Consider the following 20,791-nt stretch of genomic DNA (forward strand, 5'->3'; position numbering starts at 1 on the left):
TTTCAAGGATCATCCATGTTATAGTATGTGTCAGTACTTTATTCAATTTTATGACTGAATAATATTCCATCATATGGGTATAACACAATTTATTCATCTGTTGATGGATGTTTGAGACTTTTCCACTTTTTGGCTATTGTAAATAATATTGCCATGAATATTCTTGTGCAAGTTTTTATGTGGACATATATTTTCATTTTTTATGTGTGTACACCTAGGAGTGACATTGCTGGGTCATATGGTAATTTCATGTTCAACCTTTTGAGGAACTGCTAGACTGCTAAGCAACTGTACCATATTGCATTCCCACTTGCGGTACATGAAGGTTCCTATTTCTCCATGTCCTAGTCAGCATTTCATATTATTTTGATTATTGCTGTCCCAGCAGGTGTGAGATAGTATCTCATATGGTCTTGATTTGCATTCACTTGATGACTAATGATGTTGAGTATCTTTTTATGTGCTTACTGACAAGTTTGTATATCTTTGGAGAAATGTCTGTTCAGATCCTTTCCCCATTTTTAATTTGATTGTCTTTTTATTTGTTTAGCTATAAGAGTTCTTAACATATTCTAGATAAAGTCCCTTATCAGTTAAATGATTTACACATATTTTCTGTAGGTTCCTTTTACTTTCTTTGTGGAATCCTTTGAAGCCAAAATATTTAGATTTTATAGCTGAGTATAAGGCAGAGAGGTTAAGTAACTGCTTACAGAACTGCAGCTAGTAACAGGAGGTAGGAATTTGAATTTAGATTGTCTAACTTCTCTGTGTGTAGGTGCCTTTTTTTTTTTAAGTTAAAAAAAAAGTAAAACAAGATCAAAAGAAGAAAGAATAAGCACTTAAGCTAACATTAGGGTTCACGCAGTTGCTGTGATTAAACATCAGATTTAACTGTGAATTTTCAAAATGTTGAGATTTTTTTTTTTTAATTTGTTGATGGCCAAAACAAAAAGTGATATTAAAACTTGTATTAGAAATAATTTGGCCAGGCACAGTGGCTCATGCCTGTAATCCCGGTGCTTTGGGAGGCCTAGGTGGGTAGATCACCTGAGGTTGGGAGTTCGAGATCAGCTTGACCAACATGGCAAAACCCTGTCTCTACTAAAAATACAAACTTAGTCTGTTGTAGTGATGTGTGCCTGTAATCTCAGCTACTTGGGGGGCTGAGGCAGCAGGAGAATTGCTTGAACCCGGGAGGCGGAGGTTGCAGTGAGCCAAGATCATGCCGTTGCACTCCAGCCTGGGCAACAAGAGCAAAACTCCATCTCAAAAAAAAAAAAAAGAAAAAGAAAGAAGTAATTTGACCAGTTTTTGGCGTTATATTTTATTTTTATAGTGGATTTTATATGAGAGAATATTGTTTGATGATGAAGACATTGCTTGTTACAAGTTTTATAGCAAATGCAAAAACACATTTAATTTATAGCTTTATAGCAAATACAAAAACATTTAATTTGTAGCTGGGCACGGTGGCTTACACCTGTAATCCCAACACTTTGGGAGGCTGAGGCAGACAGATCACTTGAGGTCAGGAGTTCGAAACCAGCCTGGCCAACATGGTGAAACTTCACCTCTACTAAAAATACAAAAATTAGTTGGGTGTGGTGCCACACGCCTATAATCCCAGCTACTTGGGAGGCCGAGGCTGGAGAATTGCTTGAACCTGGGAGGCAGAGGTTGCAGTGAGCCAAGATCACGACACTGCACTCCAGCCTGGATGACAGAGTGAGACTCTGAGACTCCGTCACAAAAAAATATATATATAGCTTATTTTATTTTTATTTTTTTACTTGTGCTAAGGACTTGGCATTAAAGTACAAATCAATGAATTCAGTGAGGGAATAAACTAATATTATTTAAGCACTATGTTTTTTTTAGTGTCCCTAAGTGCTTAAATATTGAAAACTTAATGAACGGATGCCAGGTCCACCCTGTACTAAAAGCCAACGATTTTTCCCCAACAAAGAAAAAATAAAAGCCTAGTGCCTCACCCAAACTTTTGATTAAGGATGGATTTGAAGTTAGATTGTCTTAGCCTAAAACTCTCTCTTAAAGCTAAGGAAAGTATTGGAGATAAAAGTGTGCAAGCAGACTCTACACAGTTGGGCAAGTAACCTTTTGTAAAATTTTAACTTTGGCCAAAATGCTAGTTGCTTTTTCTAAAGAAGGTGCTTGTTTTAGAGACAAAAAATAAATTAATAACTATATTAAATGATGTGTCAAAATAGGTACCTTCATATTTAATTGTGCCTTTCTCTGGTTTATATTAACAAAAACAGTGGTTTATCAGAATTTTTCCTTAAAACAAAGTTTTGGGTGGGGAAAAGAGTTGTTCTTTAATACATACAAGACCGTGCATTTCAAAATTGCAGTAAGATTGGAATATTTTTACCACACTGCTACATTTAAGGATCAGTTGATGATGCCTGAGATTATTACTTTTCATATTTAAAGTGCTTTGTGTATTTGTGTATTTATTTTTAAAAATTTATTTTTAGGGTTTTATATGACTGGAAGGAAAGATTGAAACAGGGTTGTGAAATTATTCAGAGTACTCCCTATGGACGCCCCGCAAATATCAGTGGGAGTACCTCATCACAAAGAATTTATATCACTTACCGAAGAGCCTCTGAAAACATGACTCAGAATACATTGGCTGTCACTGACATATGTATTATTATACCCAGTAAAGGAGAAAGCCCACCACACACATTCTGCAAAGTCGACAAGAATCTCAATAACAGTATGGTAAGTGACTTACTTGCACTGATAACATTAACCACTGATGAAAAGAGCATAATTTTAAATCTTTTTTTTGAAAACAGCATAGTATAATTACAGAATTGAAAAATGTGTTTTTAAAGATGTTAGATATTTTATTTTTTGGAAAGTACTTTGTTTGTACTTTCAAAAGAAACTACAAAGAACTCTTCTTTTTAATTAAAAAAATAATTCCCCCCACCCCCCACCCACTACAAAAGCAATGAGTATCCTTCCACTTGTGGACTAGATCCCACACCTCAATAGGACTAGATCCCACATCTCAATTTACCTATTTGAGGACATGGCTTTAGTAGTCCTCCCTACTTTTTTGTAAGTCATCGATTTTTCCCTCCCTATTTCTTCCAACATGCAAAGATTTCTTATCTTTGCAAAACTTCTTGATCTCATATTCCTCTCCTTTCATTGCCGCATTTCATTATCCTTTACAGTAAAAGTTCTAGAAAGAGTTGAGTATATTCTGCCCCATTCCTCAGTTTGCTCTTTCCAGTCAGCCTTTTGTCTCCATCACTTCATCAAGATTTCTCTTGTTGTCATATCCAGAGATCAATTCTTTATTTTAATTTTTCAGCAGGTTTCTACATAAATGATTACTTCTTCCTTCTTGAAACAGTACCACGAAGAAGAAGTATACTCTCTTCTTAGGTACTCTATTGTTTTTTCGTTTTACCTCACCAGTCATTCCCTTTCTGCCTTTGCCAATTCCTTTTCATCTCCCATCCCTATACAATGGAGTGCCTCATGGTTCAGTCCTCAAACGATTTATCTTCACCACCTAAACATACTCCTTTGGTGATCTAATCATTTAAATACAGGCCATGTGTGGATGACTTCTAAATTTGTCTAATCTGGACTTCTCTAATTAATCATCCCTTCTTGAATATCATATAATGGAGCATCTCAAATTTATTATGTCCAAAACTGAACTCCTGATGTTTCTCTCCAAACCTGCTTATCCCCATATCTTCCTTATCTAGCAAATGGAAATTCCATTCTTCTAGTAACTCACACTGAAAAACCTTGGAGTAAACTTCACCTTTATCTTCTCCTCATTCAGTTCTTCTGTAAACTCTGTTAACTATAATTTCAAAACATATCTCGAACATGGCCACTTCTCAGCACCTCTATTGCCATAACCCTAGTCTAAGCCATAATTGTCTCTTAATGGGATTCTTGCAGTAGTGTTCTAATCCAGGGGTCAGGCAAATTTTTTCTTTTAAAGAGCTAGGTAATAAATTAGGTTTTACAGGTCATACAATCTCTGTCTCATAGTCATCTCTTTTTTTTAACCCTTATTTATAAAAGCAAAAACTATTCTTAGTTTAGATATACAAGAACAGACCTTGGGCCAAGTGCTGGCCATAGTTTTTTATCTAACTGATCAATTCTTCCACTTCTGCTCTCTCTCTCGTATTCTTTGCATAGACAAGAGTGATCCTTTAAAAACATAAATCAGATCCTATCACTACTTTGCTTAAAACCCTTAATTGGCTTCCCATCTCACTCTTAGTAAAAGCCAAAGTCCACCCATGCATGATCCTTAACTGTCTTGTCTTTGTTCTTTTATTACTGTTTTGAATTAAAAAAAAAAAAGGAATGTATACTTAAAGAAAATTGAAGGGCAGGAAGTATCTAAATTACAGGTCTATGAAGTAGAAAGTGAGAAAGTGAAGGTTCTTGTTCCTACTTCCATGTTTTGTCAGGGGTAACAATGAGCAATTTGACTTGTGTCCTTCCAGACCTTTTGTGTTCACATATGTGGGGTATGTATAATAAATTAATCCTTGTTTTTTTTATTTGAATTTTTTTGTATTTCCTTTTTCTTTTTTCACTTTTTATTTTAAAATCGGGGTACATGTGCAGGTTTGTTACACAGGTATGTATTGCATGATGCTGAGGTTTACGGTATGATTGAACCCGTCTCCCAGATAGTGAGCACAGAACCCAATGGGTGGTTTATCAGCCCTTGCTTTCCTCCCTGTCTTCCCCATCTAGTAGTCCCCAGTGTCTTTTGTTCCCATCTTTATGTCCAGGTATATCCAATGTTTAGCTCTCACTTATAAGTGAGAAAATGCAGTATTTAGTTTTCTGTTTCTGCATTAGTTTACTTAGGATGATGACCTCCATCTGCATCGTGTTGCTGCACAGGACATGATTTCATTCTTTTTTTATGATTGTATGGTATTCAAATAATGGAAATTTCTTTATATTCTGATATAAGCCTTTTTTCTATCTTTGTCAGTTTATATAATTTTCTGCTTAATTCTTTTAACGACTGCATAATATTCCAGAAAGTACAAATGCAGAATGATGAATACAAGTTATTTTCAGTTTTATCCATTGCTAGTAATGCTGCTTTGATTAACACTGTGCATTTGCTGTAGATATTTGAGTGTCTCTGGAAGAATAAGTAATTGTGAGTGGAACTGATGGGTCCATGAGTATGCTGACCATTTTGAAAGTGTTGAAATATTGTTCTGAAAACGCTGTGGCAGTTTTTATTCCCAGCGGCCATAGTTTATGAGAATGCTATTTCCTAGCTTCCCACACCTCACCAACATTGGTTGTTATCAGTTATTGACTTTTTAATTATTGACTATATAATACAAAATTGTTCTAATTTTAATTTGCTTTTGCTTATTGTGGAAGTTGATAATATTTTAATATATTAAATATTAAATATACTTAATATCAGTGTATTAAATACATTATTGAATGGCTAAATATTATTGTATTAAATGGATGTGCCACAATGTATTTATTATCCTCTTTTGTAAAGACCTTTAGATTCTGATTTTTTAAAATGTTACGAGCAAGCTGTTATGAACATACTTATAACCAAATCGTCTATAAAACAAGTTACATTTATTTAGCTCTTCTGTGCTATACACTGTTCTAAGTATTTCACGTTCAATAACTCAGTTCCACATAACCACCCTGAATAGGTATTTTCTCCCCATTTTACAAAGAAGAAAATTTGAGAGTTGAAGAGGTGGTTACTGGTTACTTTCCCATGGTCATACCTTCAATTACTAGTTAAAGCAAGGTTCAAATTCAGGCTGCAGAACTCCAGAACCAAACTCCTGAGCACTGTACTGCATTAATTATTTTCTTATGGTTTGTCCTGGAATTTCTGGATCAAAGCATATATTTACTATTAAGATTTTATCCAGAAGGGTTTAACCAATTAAAATTCCTACCAATAAAATATGAGGATATTGGTTTTTGTTTTTTTTTTTCATAACTTTATCAACAATTGGGTCTTTTTTTTCTTTTTTTCTACTGCAGCTGCTCTGAAGAAACAATTGGGTTTTTCTTTTTGTTTTTTTTTAGAGACAGGGTTTTGTTCTATTGCCCAGGCTGGAGTATAGTGGCCTGCTTATGGCTCATTGCAGCCTTGACCTCTTGGGCTCAAGTGATCCTCCCACCTTAGCCTCTCGAGTAGCTTGATGGATCAACTACAGGTGTGCACCACCACATCTGGCTGATTTTTAATTTTTTTATAGAGTTGGGGTTTCCCTACACACCCCAGGCTCGTCTCAAGCTCCTGAGCTCCAGCAATCCTCTTACTTCAGTCTCCCAAAGTACTGGGATTACAGATGTGAGCCCCTGTGCCTGGCCAACAATTGGGTTTTTAATCACAAAATTTTAAATTTAATTTCTTTCTTTCTTTTTCTTTGGTTTGTTTTTTTTGTTGTTGTTGTTGTTTTTTTTGTTTTTGTTTTTTTTTTTTTTTTTTTTTTTTTTTTAGAGACAGGATCTTGCTCTGTCACCCAGGTTGGAGTACAGCAGTAGCATGATCATAGCTCTCTGTAGCCTCAAACTCTTGGGCTAACGTGATTCTCCTACTTCAGCCTCCCAAATAACTGGGACTACAGGCATGCACCACCACCATGCTCGACTAATTTTCAAATTTTTTTGTAGATATTGGGTCTTATTGTATTGCCCAGACTGGTCTTGAGCTCCTGGTCTCAAGCAGTCCTCCCTCCTTGGCCTCCCAGAGCACTAGGATTGCAGGCATAAGTTACTTTGCTTGGCTGTAAATTTAATTTCTTTTTAGTTTATTTTATTTTTTCTCACCCTGTCTTACGGTATGGATTTTGTTTCTTTTTTTTATTTTTCTCTAAAGTTAATTTCCTAATGATGTTAGAGCAGATATTTACAGTGTCCTATTATAATTATGTAAATTAAGACTTTGCTAAGATCTAAAGATTTTATACACATTTCAGCATGTATTAAGTTTTTATGGAAGTTGACTTTTTAAAAATTCATGTTCCTTTTTCTGAAGTATAGGGAAGCAGACTTTTTTTTTTTGAGATGGAGTATCGCTCTGTCACCTGGGCTGGAGTGCAGTGGCGCCATCTTGGCTCATAGCAACCTTCACCTCCCAGGTTCGAGCAATTCTCCTGCCTCAGCTTCCTGAGTAGCTGGGATTACAGGCACACGCCACCATGCCCGACTAATTTTTATATGTTTAGTAGAGATGGGGTTTTGCCATGTTGGTCAGGCTGGTCTTGAACTCCTGACCTTGTGATCCGCCCACCTGAGCCTCCCAAAGTGCTGGGATTGCAGGTATGAGCCACCATGCCTGGCCAGGAAGCAGACTTTTAAAACTTTTTTTCCTCTCTTAATATAGCGACATAAGATACTGAGGGTTAAGATAAAGCAAAAAGAGGAAAAACTGGGGTGTATTGATATGTGGCTGGATACAGTACAAATTTTGGGACCCTGAATTTGGTTTTAACCCTCTCAATAAGATAGCAAAGGATATCTGTATTCTGTATTTCATAGTGATTAAAATCAGTATAGATTAGTGATTCAGAGCACAGACTCTGGATCTAGAGTGTCTGGGTCTATATCCTATCTCTGACCCTTACTGACTGTGTGACCTAGGACAAGTAACTTACCCTCTCTGTGCCTGTTTCATGATTGTAAAATGAGGATGATAATAGCATCTAGTTTAATCCATGTTAAGCTTAAGAGAAGAGTTTTCGAAAATTACTTTGTTTTAAACCTTGGACCATAGCCTTAAATGATTTGGACTTTGATTTGATATTAGAACATAATTACAGTATTTTAGAGCTGGATGAGAACTTAGAGTGATCATATGATCTAAAATTGCAGAAATTTATGAATAAGAATATTTAGTCCAGGTAGCTTGCTTGACTTGCTTTAAAACACATAACTAATTTTTGGCAAATTTGGTACTATCTCCTTAGTTTTTGACTCTTGTTAAGAATTTTTGTTTGTTTGTTTTAGACAGAGTCTTACTGTGTCACCCAGGATGGAGTGCAGTGGCATGATCTCAGCTCCCTGCAACCTCAACCTCCTGGGTTCAAGTGATCCTCCTATCCCAGCCTCCCGAGTAGCTGGGATTACAGGCGTGCACCACCACGCCTGGCCAATTTTTGTTTTTTGTTGTTTTTTTTGTTTTTGTTTTTAGTAGAGACAGGGTTTTACCATATTGGCCAGGCTGGTCTTGAACTCCTGACCTCAAGTGATCTGCCTGCCTCGGTCTTCCAAAGTGCTGGAATTACAAGTGTGAGCCATTGCACCTGGCCAAGTCTCCTTACGGGTGTTTTTTAAGTACTCGTTCCACATGGCTCTTGTTTTACAACTGTCCAAGAATGTCAGCATTTGATTTAGCGAGTTTACTTAGAAAAGTAGAATTGAGCTGGGCGCTATGACGTGTAATCCCAACACTTTGGGAAACTGAGGCAGTTGGATCACTTGAGATCAGGAGTTTGTGACCAGCCTGACCAGAATGCTGAAACCCTGTCTCTACTAAAATACAAAAATTAGCCAGGCCTCGGAGTGCATGCCTGTAATCCCAGATATTCGGGAGGCTGAGGCAGGAGAATTGCTTGAACCTGGGAGGCAGAGGTTGCAGGGAGCCGAGATCATGCCACTGCACTCTGGTCTGGGTGACAGAACGAGACTCTGTCTCAAAAAAAAAAAGAAGAAAAAAGAAAAAAAGTAGAATTATTAACAAAGCAAGTAATTAAATCATGTACCTAATTCTGTGGGAAAGAGGAAGAATTTGAAAGTATGTTTTTGCTGTGGCGAACTACAATGTGGATACTTACTGGTAGAGAGTTTAAAGTAGTTTTAGAACAATGGCTCCTTCTTTTTTTCTTCACCCTGAACCTTGTGTGTAAAAAAATTTGGAAAATGCTTTTAATTCTTTTCTTTCTTTCTTTCTTTTTTTTTTTTTTTTTTTTGAGATGGAGTTTCACTCTTGTCACCCAGGCTGGAGTGCAATGGTATGGTCCCTGCACGCCGCAACCTCTGCCTCCCAGGTTCAAGGGATTCTCCTGCCTCAGCCTCCTGAGTAGCTGGGATTTAGGGTGCCCGCCACCACACACAGCTAATTTTTGTTTTTTTGTTTTTTTTAATAGAGATGGGGTTTCACCATGTTGGCCAGGCCAGTCTCAAACACCAGACCTCAGGTGATCCACCCACCTCGGCCTTCCAAAGTGCTGGGATTACAGGCATGAGCCACTATGCCTGGCCCCGCTCTTAATTTTAATATCCATGGTTCTCTTTCCTACAGAGCCCCGAAACTTATACTGTATTTCTAATTCCTTGTTTTTCATTTTAGAATATTCCCTCTGGTTTCTACTATATCCAAATGGTCATATAGTTTTCTTTTTATTGTCACTACAGTTATTATTGAAGTTTTCTTGCTATCTTTACAAATTGGATTTATTGGGAAGTAGAGTTGGGACTTTCCAATAGAGAACCCATTTTTATAAATTTTTTTAACCCATTTGATAAACCAAAATTTGTTTGCCTATATTCATAATATCTACTTGACTTTTACATGTTCATGTGACTTAAAAAATATTTTTCCAGTAGGTTAGTGTGTTAAATGTTGCTTATGTTCGTTGCTGTGTTGGGATTTTATTTTTATAAATGCTTTAATATTTTTCCATCAAGAGAAAATTTCCCAAGGCTACAATCTCAACATAATTCATTAAACTATATTGAAATAAAAGAGTAAGGGTTTTTTGGTTTTTAGTAAGATATTTACAGATAGCCAAACATATTATTTTATGTGTGTTGTGTGTTTTAAATAAGAGAGATATTTGAGTATTATTCTCTTTCACATTAGTTTGACCACATTTTGCTATTAGCTATTCAGCATTTGGAAGGCTGACAGATACTTAAAGTTGAAAAGCAAAGATTTGTTAGGTTTTTGAATACTCAGGAGATTGTCATTTCTTGATAAAATATTTTTAAGTGATCGTATAATGCAATTTATGGTATCTTCTCTGATTGTTATTCATCAGATTTTTAAGTACGTATAAATGAAAACTTTATTAAGTGAGTGTGAACTAAATATCAGAGAAACCAAAGTTGGAAAATAATTTATATTCAGACACTTGGCTTCTTACGTGAAAATACTTATGTAACTTGTCTGTATTTTCTGTAATACTGATATTTTCCCAAAGTTTTAGTCCTGACCTTTAAATATCTACTTGTCACCTGGCCTTTGACAGGTATATAATGCATTTTTTATTCAGAAATAACTCTATAAAGTACAATTCTTATTTCATTCTTGAAAGGATTACACAAGAAATAAGCCGACAAAAAGGACTCTGTACATTCAAAATAGATACAAAGTTCAGACACTAAAAGCTTATACTTTGAGTCTCTCAGAGCTACCCATTAATGTTTACTTAGTCTTATGTAAGTAAACTTTATTATATTCAGATAATAGTTAAGAAAATATATAATATGCCAAATGGTGATACATGCTAAGGAGGAAAAAAAATGCAAGAGAGGGGTGATAGGGAGGACTAGGCAGGGTGGAGGGAGCCTTGTTATTGTATGTAAAATGGTGAAAGGAAGACTCTGATAAGGTGATATTTGAGTTGATACCCCATGAGGTGAGGAAGTGTGTCATGTAAATGTATCTCTCATCACCTATACCTCAAGTGGTGACATCTCTCAAGTTTGTGTGTCCATTTCAGACCACTCACCTTAGCTCTATTTAATTCTTCACTTGGATGTCTAATAGATGTTTCAAACTTAACATGTCTAAAACTGAACCCCTTATCTTCACCCCAGATCTGCTTTATCCACAGTCTTCTCCATCTCAATTGAGCTTCTTCCTTCCTTTTACTCAGGCATTGGTATCGTCTTTGACTCTTATACTGTACTTAATATAATCAAATAGGGTATTTTTTTGTCTCTATTTTCAGAATGTACCCAGAATCTGACCTTTTTTCATCGTTCCCACTGTTGCTACCCGTATTCAAACTCTCGTGATTTTTGCCTGGATTACTGATCCAAAATAATTATGAGTACTTGCTTTCTTCCTTCTCTCCTACCCCCACTTCTCAACATAGTACTCAGAGTGACCTTTTGACTGTAAATCAAATAATGCCTGTCTTCTACTCAAAACCCTCCGGTGGCTTTCACTATCTCCAAGAGTAATAAAAGCCAAAATCCTTAAAACAGCCTAAAAGGACCCACATGATCTGGCTTCCTTATCTCCCATCAGTAGCTCATGTACTCTTCTCTGCTGTCATTGCCTCTTTAGCTCTTAGGTCATGATGGGCATACTTCCGTATCAGGGCCTTTCCTCTTGACATTCCTTCTACCTAGAAACCTCTGCTCCAAGATTAGTTCATTCAGCAAATACTTTATGGAGCACCTATAATGCACCAGGCACTGTTTTAGGTATTAATGATAACAGAATATAGAACTTATCAGAGTGGAGGAAAATAGATGATAATAAATTTTAAACAAATAACTTTAAAAGTATAGTATGTTAGAAAGTGGTTAGTGCTGTAGTAAAAAAGAAAACCTAGAGTAGCATAAAAGGGGATTGGGAGTAGTGGGAAATGACTTGCAATTTTAAATTGAGTGGTCAAGGAAGCCCTTATTTGAAAGTAATATTTGAAGGCAGTAAGGAAGTTAATCATTCAGATATCACAGGCAAAGAATGTTTGAAATATAGGGAACAGTCTGTGCAAAGGGCCTCAAGGAGGGAGCATTCCTGGCATGTTTTGGGAACAATAAGGACAATGGTGTGTCTTAAAGCAGAATAAATTATGAGGAGAATAAAGAGATTGGAATTGGGGGTAGATGATCAGGGCCTTTAGGTGATTGTAAGGACTTTGGCTTTTATTCTGAGAGAGACTGAGATTTTGAACAGAACAGTGACATGCTCTGACATTTGATTTAAAAAGATCACTCATTTATATAGTGATAGACTGTGGCGGGAAGCAAAGGTGGAAGGAGGAAGACCGTTTGGGAGATTATTGCAATCCAGGGTAGTAGGGTTAGAGTTGTACAAATCACATTAAATTGTAATAATAAAAATTTTTATTATATACTTTTAATTATCAATGACATTACACTTCTTCATTTGCATGGATTGTGTAAAGAATGTGTTTCATAAAACTATTTTACTCTTATTTCAAAACTTTTAAATAAATTATGTATATATTTATTTAGTAATACTTACTGAACTACTATTTGTGAGCCTCTGGGAGTATAGTGGTGAAGAAAACAAAATCCCTACCCTCATTGAGCATATTTTCAAGTCAGAAAGACATTAACAAGCAAATATAGCATGTAATGATAAATAAGAATAAAAATAGACTGGGCATGGTGGCTCACACCTGTAATCCCAACACTTTGGGAAGCCGAGGTGGACGGATCACCTGAGGTCAGGAGTTCGAGACCAGCCTGGCCATCACCATGGCCAACATGGTGAAACCCTGTCTTTACTGAAAATACAAAAATTAGCCAGGTATGGTGGTGCACTCCTGTAATCCCAGCTACTCCTGGAGGCTGAGGCAGGAGAATAACTTGAACCAGGGAGGCGGATGTAGCAGTGAGCCGAGATTGCACCACTGCGACTCCATCTCAAAAAAAAAAAAAAAAATCAGCCAGTCATGGTGGCACGTGCCTGTAATCCCAGCTACTTGGGAGGCTGAGGCATGAGAATCACTTGAACCCAGAAGGCGGAGGTTGCAGTGAGCCAAGATCGTACCAGTGTACTCCAGCCTGAGTGACAGCGCGAGACTCCGTTAAAAAAAAAAAAAAAAAAAAAATTGTAAGTTAAGTTATTCTTTTAAGGTGTGGTAATTAAAGTCTGATTTGGAAATGAATTTTGGAGAAAGTAGGAAATAAGGAAGTGGATTTAACAAATTACAACTCTTGAGGCATAAACGGTTGCAGAAAAACCTAGCAATATCTGAAACAGATTGTGGAGTCGAAGGTATGCACTTGAGTAGATATTTCATAGTTTATCATTTATACCCACAGTTTGGACTTAGAATAAAATCTAAATGATTGTGGCTTAGCTTTGTTTAAAAGAGTCAAGTTTTCCTCATGCTATTGCTGTTGCAAGGGAAAAAAAAGTTACAATTTACTTCTGAAAGAAAAGTGGACAGTGATTCCAATAAAATGTTGACAAAACAGCCTACTGAAAATAGCTAGCAGAGAGAAATTTGTTACTACATCTTAGATAATGCATACTAGAGAGCTCAAAGAGATTCCTTTTTATCAAGTTCCTACCTTTTAAAAATTAAATATTTCTTTTTTTTTTTAAATCCAGTGGGGATCAGCAGTATACTTGTGTTATAAAAAATCAGTGGCAAAGACGAACACTATATCTTACAAAGCTGGTAAGTGTAATTTTTCATGGAATACTTCATATATCAGTGTATTATAGGGCCCAGAAAGGTTAAAGAAAAGAAAAACACCTGCCTAGGATGTGTTAGTATCAGAACTGGGACTACAATCCGTATCTTTTGATTCTCATTTTTATCTTCACTCATATGTTTATTGGATGCTTGATGAAAGTTTAATTTTAAAATAAGGCGGGCTTTTATTTTAAGCCTTGAGTTTAAATAAATAATAAGGATATCTCATATCTTTAAGTTTTTAAATCACCAGAATAATGGGGAAATGTATTTTAATTTTAGATTAATATTTCTTTAATACTTAAATTTAGTAAGAGCTGTAGTTCACATGAAATCATGTTTCATAATAATGAAAAATATTACAAACCAATTTGAAGTTTTATAATGCATAGTCAAAATGTCCAATTTTCAGAGACCTCAAAATATCAAACATAGTGACCTTATTTACAAGAGAACAGATTCAGCCTTTTAAAAATTGCTTTTATGCAGGGCGTGGTGGCATGTACCTGTAGTTCCAGCTTTTTGGGAGGCTGAGGCAGGAGGATTGCTTGAGCCCAGGAGTTCAAGACCAGCCTGGGCAACATAGACTCCATCTTTAAATATATATACATATATACATATACATATATATACGTGTGTGTTTAGAGTTCTAGACTCAAGTTTCTCTTTTACATTTGATTTTTTTTTTTTTTTTTTTTTTTTGAGACAAGGCTTTGTTCTGTTGCGTAGTCTAGAGTGCAGTGGTGGTGTCATAGCTCACTGCAACCTTGAACTCCTGGGCTCAAGCAGTCCTCCCACATCAGCCTCCCAGCCTCCCAAGTTGCTGAGACTACTGAGAGTACATGGTGGCATGTGCCACCATGCCTCGCTAATTTTTTTTTGTTTTTTAAGTAGAGATGGAGTCTTGCTGTATTGCCCAGGTTGCTCTTGAACTCCGTGGCTCAAGTGATCCTTCCACTTCAGCCTCCCAAAGTGCTGAGATTACAGGCGTGAGCCACTGTACTGGCCTTCATCAGTATTTCTTTTTCTTTTTTTTTTTTGGAGACAAAGTCTCCCTCTGTTGCCCTAGGCCTAATTTGCAGACATCCTCAAGATTATGAGTCATTCTCACTACCAGAATCCGTTCCTCTATTTTGTTTACCAATGGGTGCAGCCATTGAAAGGCTGGAGTGCAATGGCACGATCTTGGCTCACTGCAGCCTCCGCCTCCCTGGTTCAAGCAACTCTCCTGTCTCATCCCGAGTAGCTGGGACTACAGGCGCATGCCGCCATGCCTGGCTAATTTTTTGTATTTTAGTAGAGATGGGGTTTCACCGTGTTACCCAGGCTGGTCTCAAACTCCTGAGTTCAGGCAATCTGCCCACCTCAGCCTCCCAAAGTACTAGGATTACAGGTGTGAGCCACCGTGCCCAGCCAGCCTTCATCACTATTTCTATACTTACTTTATGACTTTATTATTACCTCATGACCTGAGAGAGTAGTACAGAGTTAACTATAGATCCTCATGGGACCTACTTGCTGGCTAGCATGTAATTAAATGATTTTAGAACTGTCTTGAACCTTAGTTTATCTACTTCATCTCATTTTATAGATGAGAAAACCATACTCCTGTAGTATGTCATTTGTCCAAAGTCACAGAGATATTAGTGGCAGAACCAACAACCACTTACATTCCCCCAGTTTATCTTTTTGTCTTTGTAGCTATGTCTAGTGATAATTTCTACTTGACTTTAAGGACTTTGTGGCCAGGGAACCTATTTTCTGTTTCTACTTCCACAAAATGAGGTACAAGGTTCTTCCTGGAATGTATTCAGTGGAAGATGCCTGGACCGTTTTCCTAATGTGAACATTAGTTTTCGTAATGTGAAATCATAGGCAACTTAAAACTCTATCTTCATATAATCTGGTGTTATTTAGAAGCTGAACTTGAGTTGGTACTGTTGCTAAGACATTGTAAATATGTGACTCTTCTATTTTTATGAGTAATTTTCCTGTATTTGTGCTAGAAGTTAACATATACTCCTATGGGATATGAATTTTAATGTGTAAAAGCCCCCCTGAGGGAAAGTTATTGAGAGCTGATGAAGTAGATAGATGAAAATAAACCATGTTAAAAATTTCAAAAACTTAGTATGCTTTCTAAGGTAGTGTGGCCACAAACTGAATTTTTAGAAGTATGTTTATGCATTTCTGTAGGATATCTTTTTCTTGTTAGCTCTAACATAGCCTTTATGGATGAAGCTTGATAAATATTAAGCAGTTAATAGTTATAATGTTCAAGGATTAAAATCTCTATGAATCCTACCAAAGTATTCACTGTCATTTGATGAACGTACATGTCATGCTTTGGCATTCCAAATGTGTGAAATAACAAAGCATTTTATCATCATTGAACTAATAAGTACCTAAATTCAAGAGATGATGACTTAATATTTATTGTTGTTTTTATAGGCCTAATTTGTAGATATCCTCAAGAAGATTATGAGTCATTCTCACTACCAGAATCCGTTCCTCTATTTTGTTTACCAATGGGTGCAACCATTGAATGTTGGCCATCAAATAGCAAATACCCTCTCCCTGTATTTTCTACATTTGTTTTAACTGGAGCCTCAGCTGAAAAGGTATTATGTGTTTGACAAATTGTATCTGCAAATTTCTTGTACATTTTCAAGTTTTCTATAATGCAAAGAATAGTAGGGGAAAAACTGATTAAATTGAATGCATTATGCATACTTTTCCACTTGATTAAAATAACTGTATCCAGGGACAGGAAAAGAGAATTTTTATTCTGTCCCATCCACCTAAATGCTTTTTTGTGATTATAGTGAAACATTTTTTCATCATCAAATGACGATCCTTCATTGGTTCATTTTCTGTGATAAAGAAGCTTTGAAAGTAACATTATTAAATATATAATGCAGTTTAGAATTATAGACATGATAGTTGGAAGGGACCTTAGAAATTATCAAATCTAATGTCTTCATTTTATGGATAGGGAAATTGATGTCCCTAGAAATTCAGTGAATTGCCCAAAGCTGGAATTTGTATTTCCTTATCTAAATTTTCATCTCACTTTCTACCAAGTAATTATTTTCAATCATTTTCTTATAGAGAATATTGATAAAATTGCTTCCACTCTTTATAAAACAAATAAATTTAATCAAAATAACCTTTTCTTTCAATAGTAAGGAGACATGAGAATAGCACTATATAGTTCTTAGATACATGAAGAAAGCAGGAGGGGTGTCTCTTCATCACTGTGTTCCTAATACCTGGCCTCTCACCTGGCTCATAGCAAGCATTTATTAAATATTTAACTGATGACGTCATTTGGATATATGATACAAAGTATATTTACTGGATATATTACTTGTTTTGCAGGTTTATGGTGCTGCTATTCAGTTTTATGAACCATACTCGGAGGAGAATCTCACAGAAAAACAGAGACTTCTTTTGGGTTTAACATCAGCAGATGGGAAGTCTGATAGTTCCAAAACAATTCATACTAACAAATGCATCTGTCTTCTTTCTCACTGGCCTTTTTTTGATGCATTCAGGAAGTTTCTGACTTTTCTGTATCGTTATTCCATCTCTGGGCCTCATGTCCTTCCAATTGAGAAGTAAGTTAAGTGTTCTTGGTTCAACATTTGACAGATCTTTCCATTATGTGGGAAATTTGTGTTGGCAACTGGGTAAATTTTATATGGATACTAGATTTCTCAAGAGTTATTTGAAACAAATGGTTTATTTCAGTCAGGTAGTATTTCTCCATTGTGTGTTTGTGGTCTTGTTATTTAAAATAATTTTGTCTCCAATGAGGTGAAATTAATGTTTCTTTTTTTTAATGCTCTTGTGAAGTTTAGAGCTCCTAATCTGGACAAATGCTGAAAATTTTTTACTAATTTTTAAATTCTTATTTTACATATAATTTAAATTTATTGTGAACCTTTAAAAATGTTTCTTACTGGGGCTGGGTGCAATAGCTCACGCCCATAATCTCAGCACTTTGGGAAGCCAAGGCAGGCAGATTGCTTGAGTCTAGCAGTTTGAGACCAGCCTGAGCAACATGGCGAAACCCTGTCTCTACAAAACTACAGAAATTAGTTGGACATGGCCCATGCCTGTAGTCCCAGCTGCTTGGGAGGCCAAGGCATGAGACTCACTTGAACCTGGGAAACGGAGATTGCAGTAAGCCACGATCATGCCACTGCACTCCAGCCTGGGTGACAGAGGGAGACCCTGCCTCAAAAAAAAAAAAAAAAAATTCCTTACCGTATTTACATATAATGAATGTAAAGGAGAAATTAGATGAATGCATTTTTTTTCTTTGGCAATATACCCAGTAATGGAATCGCCAGGTCTATTTATTTTAAAGATAACAAACCCATTACATGTTAATATAAATGTCTTTTTTGAAAAATAACTTTTCCAAAACTAAAAAAACTTTAGTGAGCAGAAGGGCATTGTTTTACATTTTTGCAAATCTCTAATGTCTAGCTTAATTGAACATAGCCGGGCTTCCATATATGGTTCTGCATTCAATCTGTTGCAGTAGTTGTTTTGGTTGAAATATACAAAGAAAGCCTGGCCTCCCACAGATATGTAGATAGAAAAGGGAGGGATTTGGGATAATATTTTCAGAAAGTTTTGGATATTCTTTTTTTTGACACTGCACCAAGCTTGACAAATGTTGGTTTCTTACAAGTTATTTGCAATCTAAAACTGTAGTAGTGAACTTTGTCAGTTACATTAAAATCTATTGGTCTGGCCAGGTGTGGTGGCTCACACCTGTAATCCCAACACTCCGGGAGGCTGAGGCAGGAGGTCAGGAGTTCAAGACCAGCCTGGCCAACATGGTGAAACCCTGTCTCTACTAAAAAAAAAAAAAAAAAAAAAAAAAAAGAAATACAAAAACCAGCCGTGGTTGCGCGTGCCTGTAGTCCCATCTACTCTGGAGGCTGAGGCAAGGAGAATTGCTTAAACCCGGGAGGCGGAGGTTTCAGTGAGCCAAGATCGTGCCACTGCACTCCAGTGCAGCCTGGGTGACAGAGCGAAACTCCGTCTCCAGAAAAAATAAAATAAAATAAAATCTGTTGGTCTCTTTGACTCTTTGGGGAACTTTCAGTTATACATTATTTTGTAGCATTGTGCATTGGTCATTTGGAAAATACTGATTTGCCAAGTTAAGCACATCTTCCAAATGTAGACATATTTTATTATTAATATTAAAAAATCACATTTGTTAATATCACCACCTATCTTAGAAAAGTTTTTGAGCATTAGGAAGCTTTCAAGCTCATGGTGGCAGAATTCTAATTTCCACTTGAAAGTTTGTATTTAATTATTGGCAAATACTGCCAGTAGCTGGGATTACAGGCGTGTGCCACCACACCTGTCTTAATTTTGTATTTTTGGTAGAGATGGGGTTTTGCCATGTTGCTCAGGCTGGTCTCAAACTTCTGACCTCAGGTGAAACACCTGCCTTGGCCTCCCAGAGTGCTGGGATTACAGGTGTGAGCCACCGCACCTGGCCTGTCAGTCATCTTTCAAACAAAAATTGCACTCTGGGAGAAAACCAGCAAGTTCACTCACAACTTAGTTGTACAAGTGCATTTCCAAAATGAAGACAGCCATTGTACTTCTGTATACAACAGAAGTTCTTTATGTGTAGTTTCCCTTTCATCATACAGAATTTTTAAAATGTACACTACAGCCAAAACTTAATAAAATTAGTAATATTTACTGCTAATGTTGACACTCTTACTGCAAGTGTATACTAGTAAAGAATATAGCAACTACTAGTACATTTTGGTGCCACTGCCTTGATTCATAGTAAGTCACCAGCAGTTTTACCTAGAATGCTCTTGCACTGTCAGTGCAAATGTCAACATTGTGCAAAAAGCAAATGACATCATATAATATTTTGTTTGCTTGTTTTTTTCTTTTTCTTTTTGTTTTTTGACAGAGTCTGGTTCTGTCGCCTAGGCTGGAGTACAGTGATGTGATTGATCTCAGCTCACTGCAACCTCTGCCTCTTGGGCTCAAGTGATTCTCATGCCTCAGTCTCCTGAGTAGCTGGAATTACAGGCGTGCACCACCACATCTGACTAATTTTTGTATTTTTGGTAGAGACAGGGTTTTACCATGTTGGCCAGGCTAGTCTCAAACTCCTGACCTCAAGTGATCCGCCCACCTTGACCTCCCAAAGTGCTGAGATTATAGGTGTGAGCCATTGCGCCTTGCCTGTTTTTGTTTATGAATCAGCGTCTCACTCTGTTTCCCAGGCTGGAGTGCAGTGGCATGATCATGGCTCACTGCAGCCCAGACTTCCTGGGCTCAAGCCATCCTCCCAGCTCAGGCCCTCCAAGGAGCTGGGACTACGGGCGCATGCCACCATGCCTGGCTCATTTTTGTATTTTTTGTAGAGACAGTATTTCACCATGTTGCCTAGGCTGGTCTTAAACTCCTAGGCTCAATCAGTTCACCCGCCTCAGCCCCTCAAAGTGCTGGGATTACCACACCTGGCCAACATCATATTGTTATTATAAAAATAGTTGTGACCTTGCAGATCTTCCCTGAATGGATCTTGAATATCTTTAGGGGTTTGTGGATCACACTTTGTTTTCTGCTGTTCTAACTACTTCATAATTCAAGCAGATGTGTATGCTGTGGTATTCATCCCCCGCTAAATGTTTGTTTAGATTATGAGTACTTTAATGGTAGACATTGGTGGCTTTATGCCTTTTATACATATCCTATCATGTCTGTTGGTGTGTTTTTATATAGTAAACAGGCAAAACATATTTGTAAATTAATAAATTTCTAGTATTGTCTATCTAGTTGAAATTTTATTTGTTCTGAAACCAAGATGATTTTGAAATAATGTTTTAAAAAAAAATACAAACATTCAGACTGGAACAAAAATTTTGAAAAAATTTCAGAAATAAAATAGCTTATTCTCCCCCAGGGAAGATTTTTCACTATGGTCGCTTTTTTTCTGTTCCATAGTGTTAAAAACAAAATCCATAGATCTAACTTTTTATCCATCTTATTCTGGGAAAGAAAAAAACCCTACAAAATCATTAACATAATTTTTAACGTATTGTTAATAGAAAGAATACTGTTCATTTTTTAAAAGCTATTAAATGGTTTCATTTTTTTCTGGAGCACCTTAAGTGTTCGTTGTATATGAAATATGAGCAATTGACTAAAAAGCATATCGTAAATGTAAGAATTTACTTTTTGGGTAATTTCCACATCACTGATATGTCACATATTATCTAGGTAAAAGTTATACAGACTTTTAAGACAGTGATAACAAATGTTGTTGAATGTGAATACCT

At 36.5% G+C, this 20,791-nt stretch overlaps 1 protein-coding gene across 5 annotated transcripts in view; it reads left to right on the forward strand.

The window, feature by feature from the left end:
- The window catches only part of DENND4A (DENN domain containing 4A), a 134,462-nt gene that overhangs the window by 39,013 nt on the left and 74,658 nt on the right, over positions 1-20,791 (forward strand). For all 5 annotated transcript variants that reach the window (XM_030931291.1, XM_030931294.1, XM_030931295.1 and 2 more), the window contains 4 exons: positions 2,502-2,751; positions 13,361-13,430; positions 15,900-16,069; positions 16,830-17,068. In XM_030931291.1, coding sequence (XP_030787151.1) covers positions 2,502-2,751; positions 13,361-13,430; positions 15,900-16,069; positions 16,830-17,068 — 729 coding nt within the window. The remainder of the gene's footprint in view (positions 1-2,501; positions 2,752-13,360; positions 13,431-15,899; positions 16,070-16,829; positions 17,069-20,791) is intronic.

Source organism: Rhinopithecus roxellana, chromosome 5 (assembly GCF_007565055.1).
Source record: "Rhinopithecus roxellana isolate Shanxi Qingling chromosome 5, ASM756505v1, whole genome shotgun sequence".
Taxonomy (NCBI): domain Eukaryota; kingdom Metazoa; phylum Chordata; class Mammalia; order Primates; family Cercopithecidae; genus Rhinopithecus; species Rhinopithecus roxellana.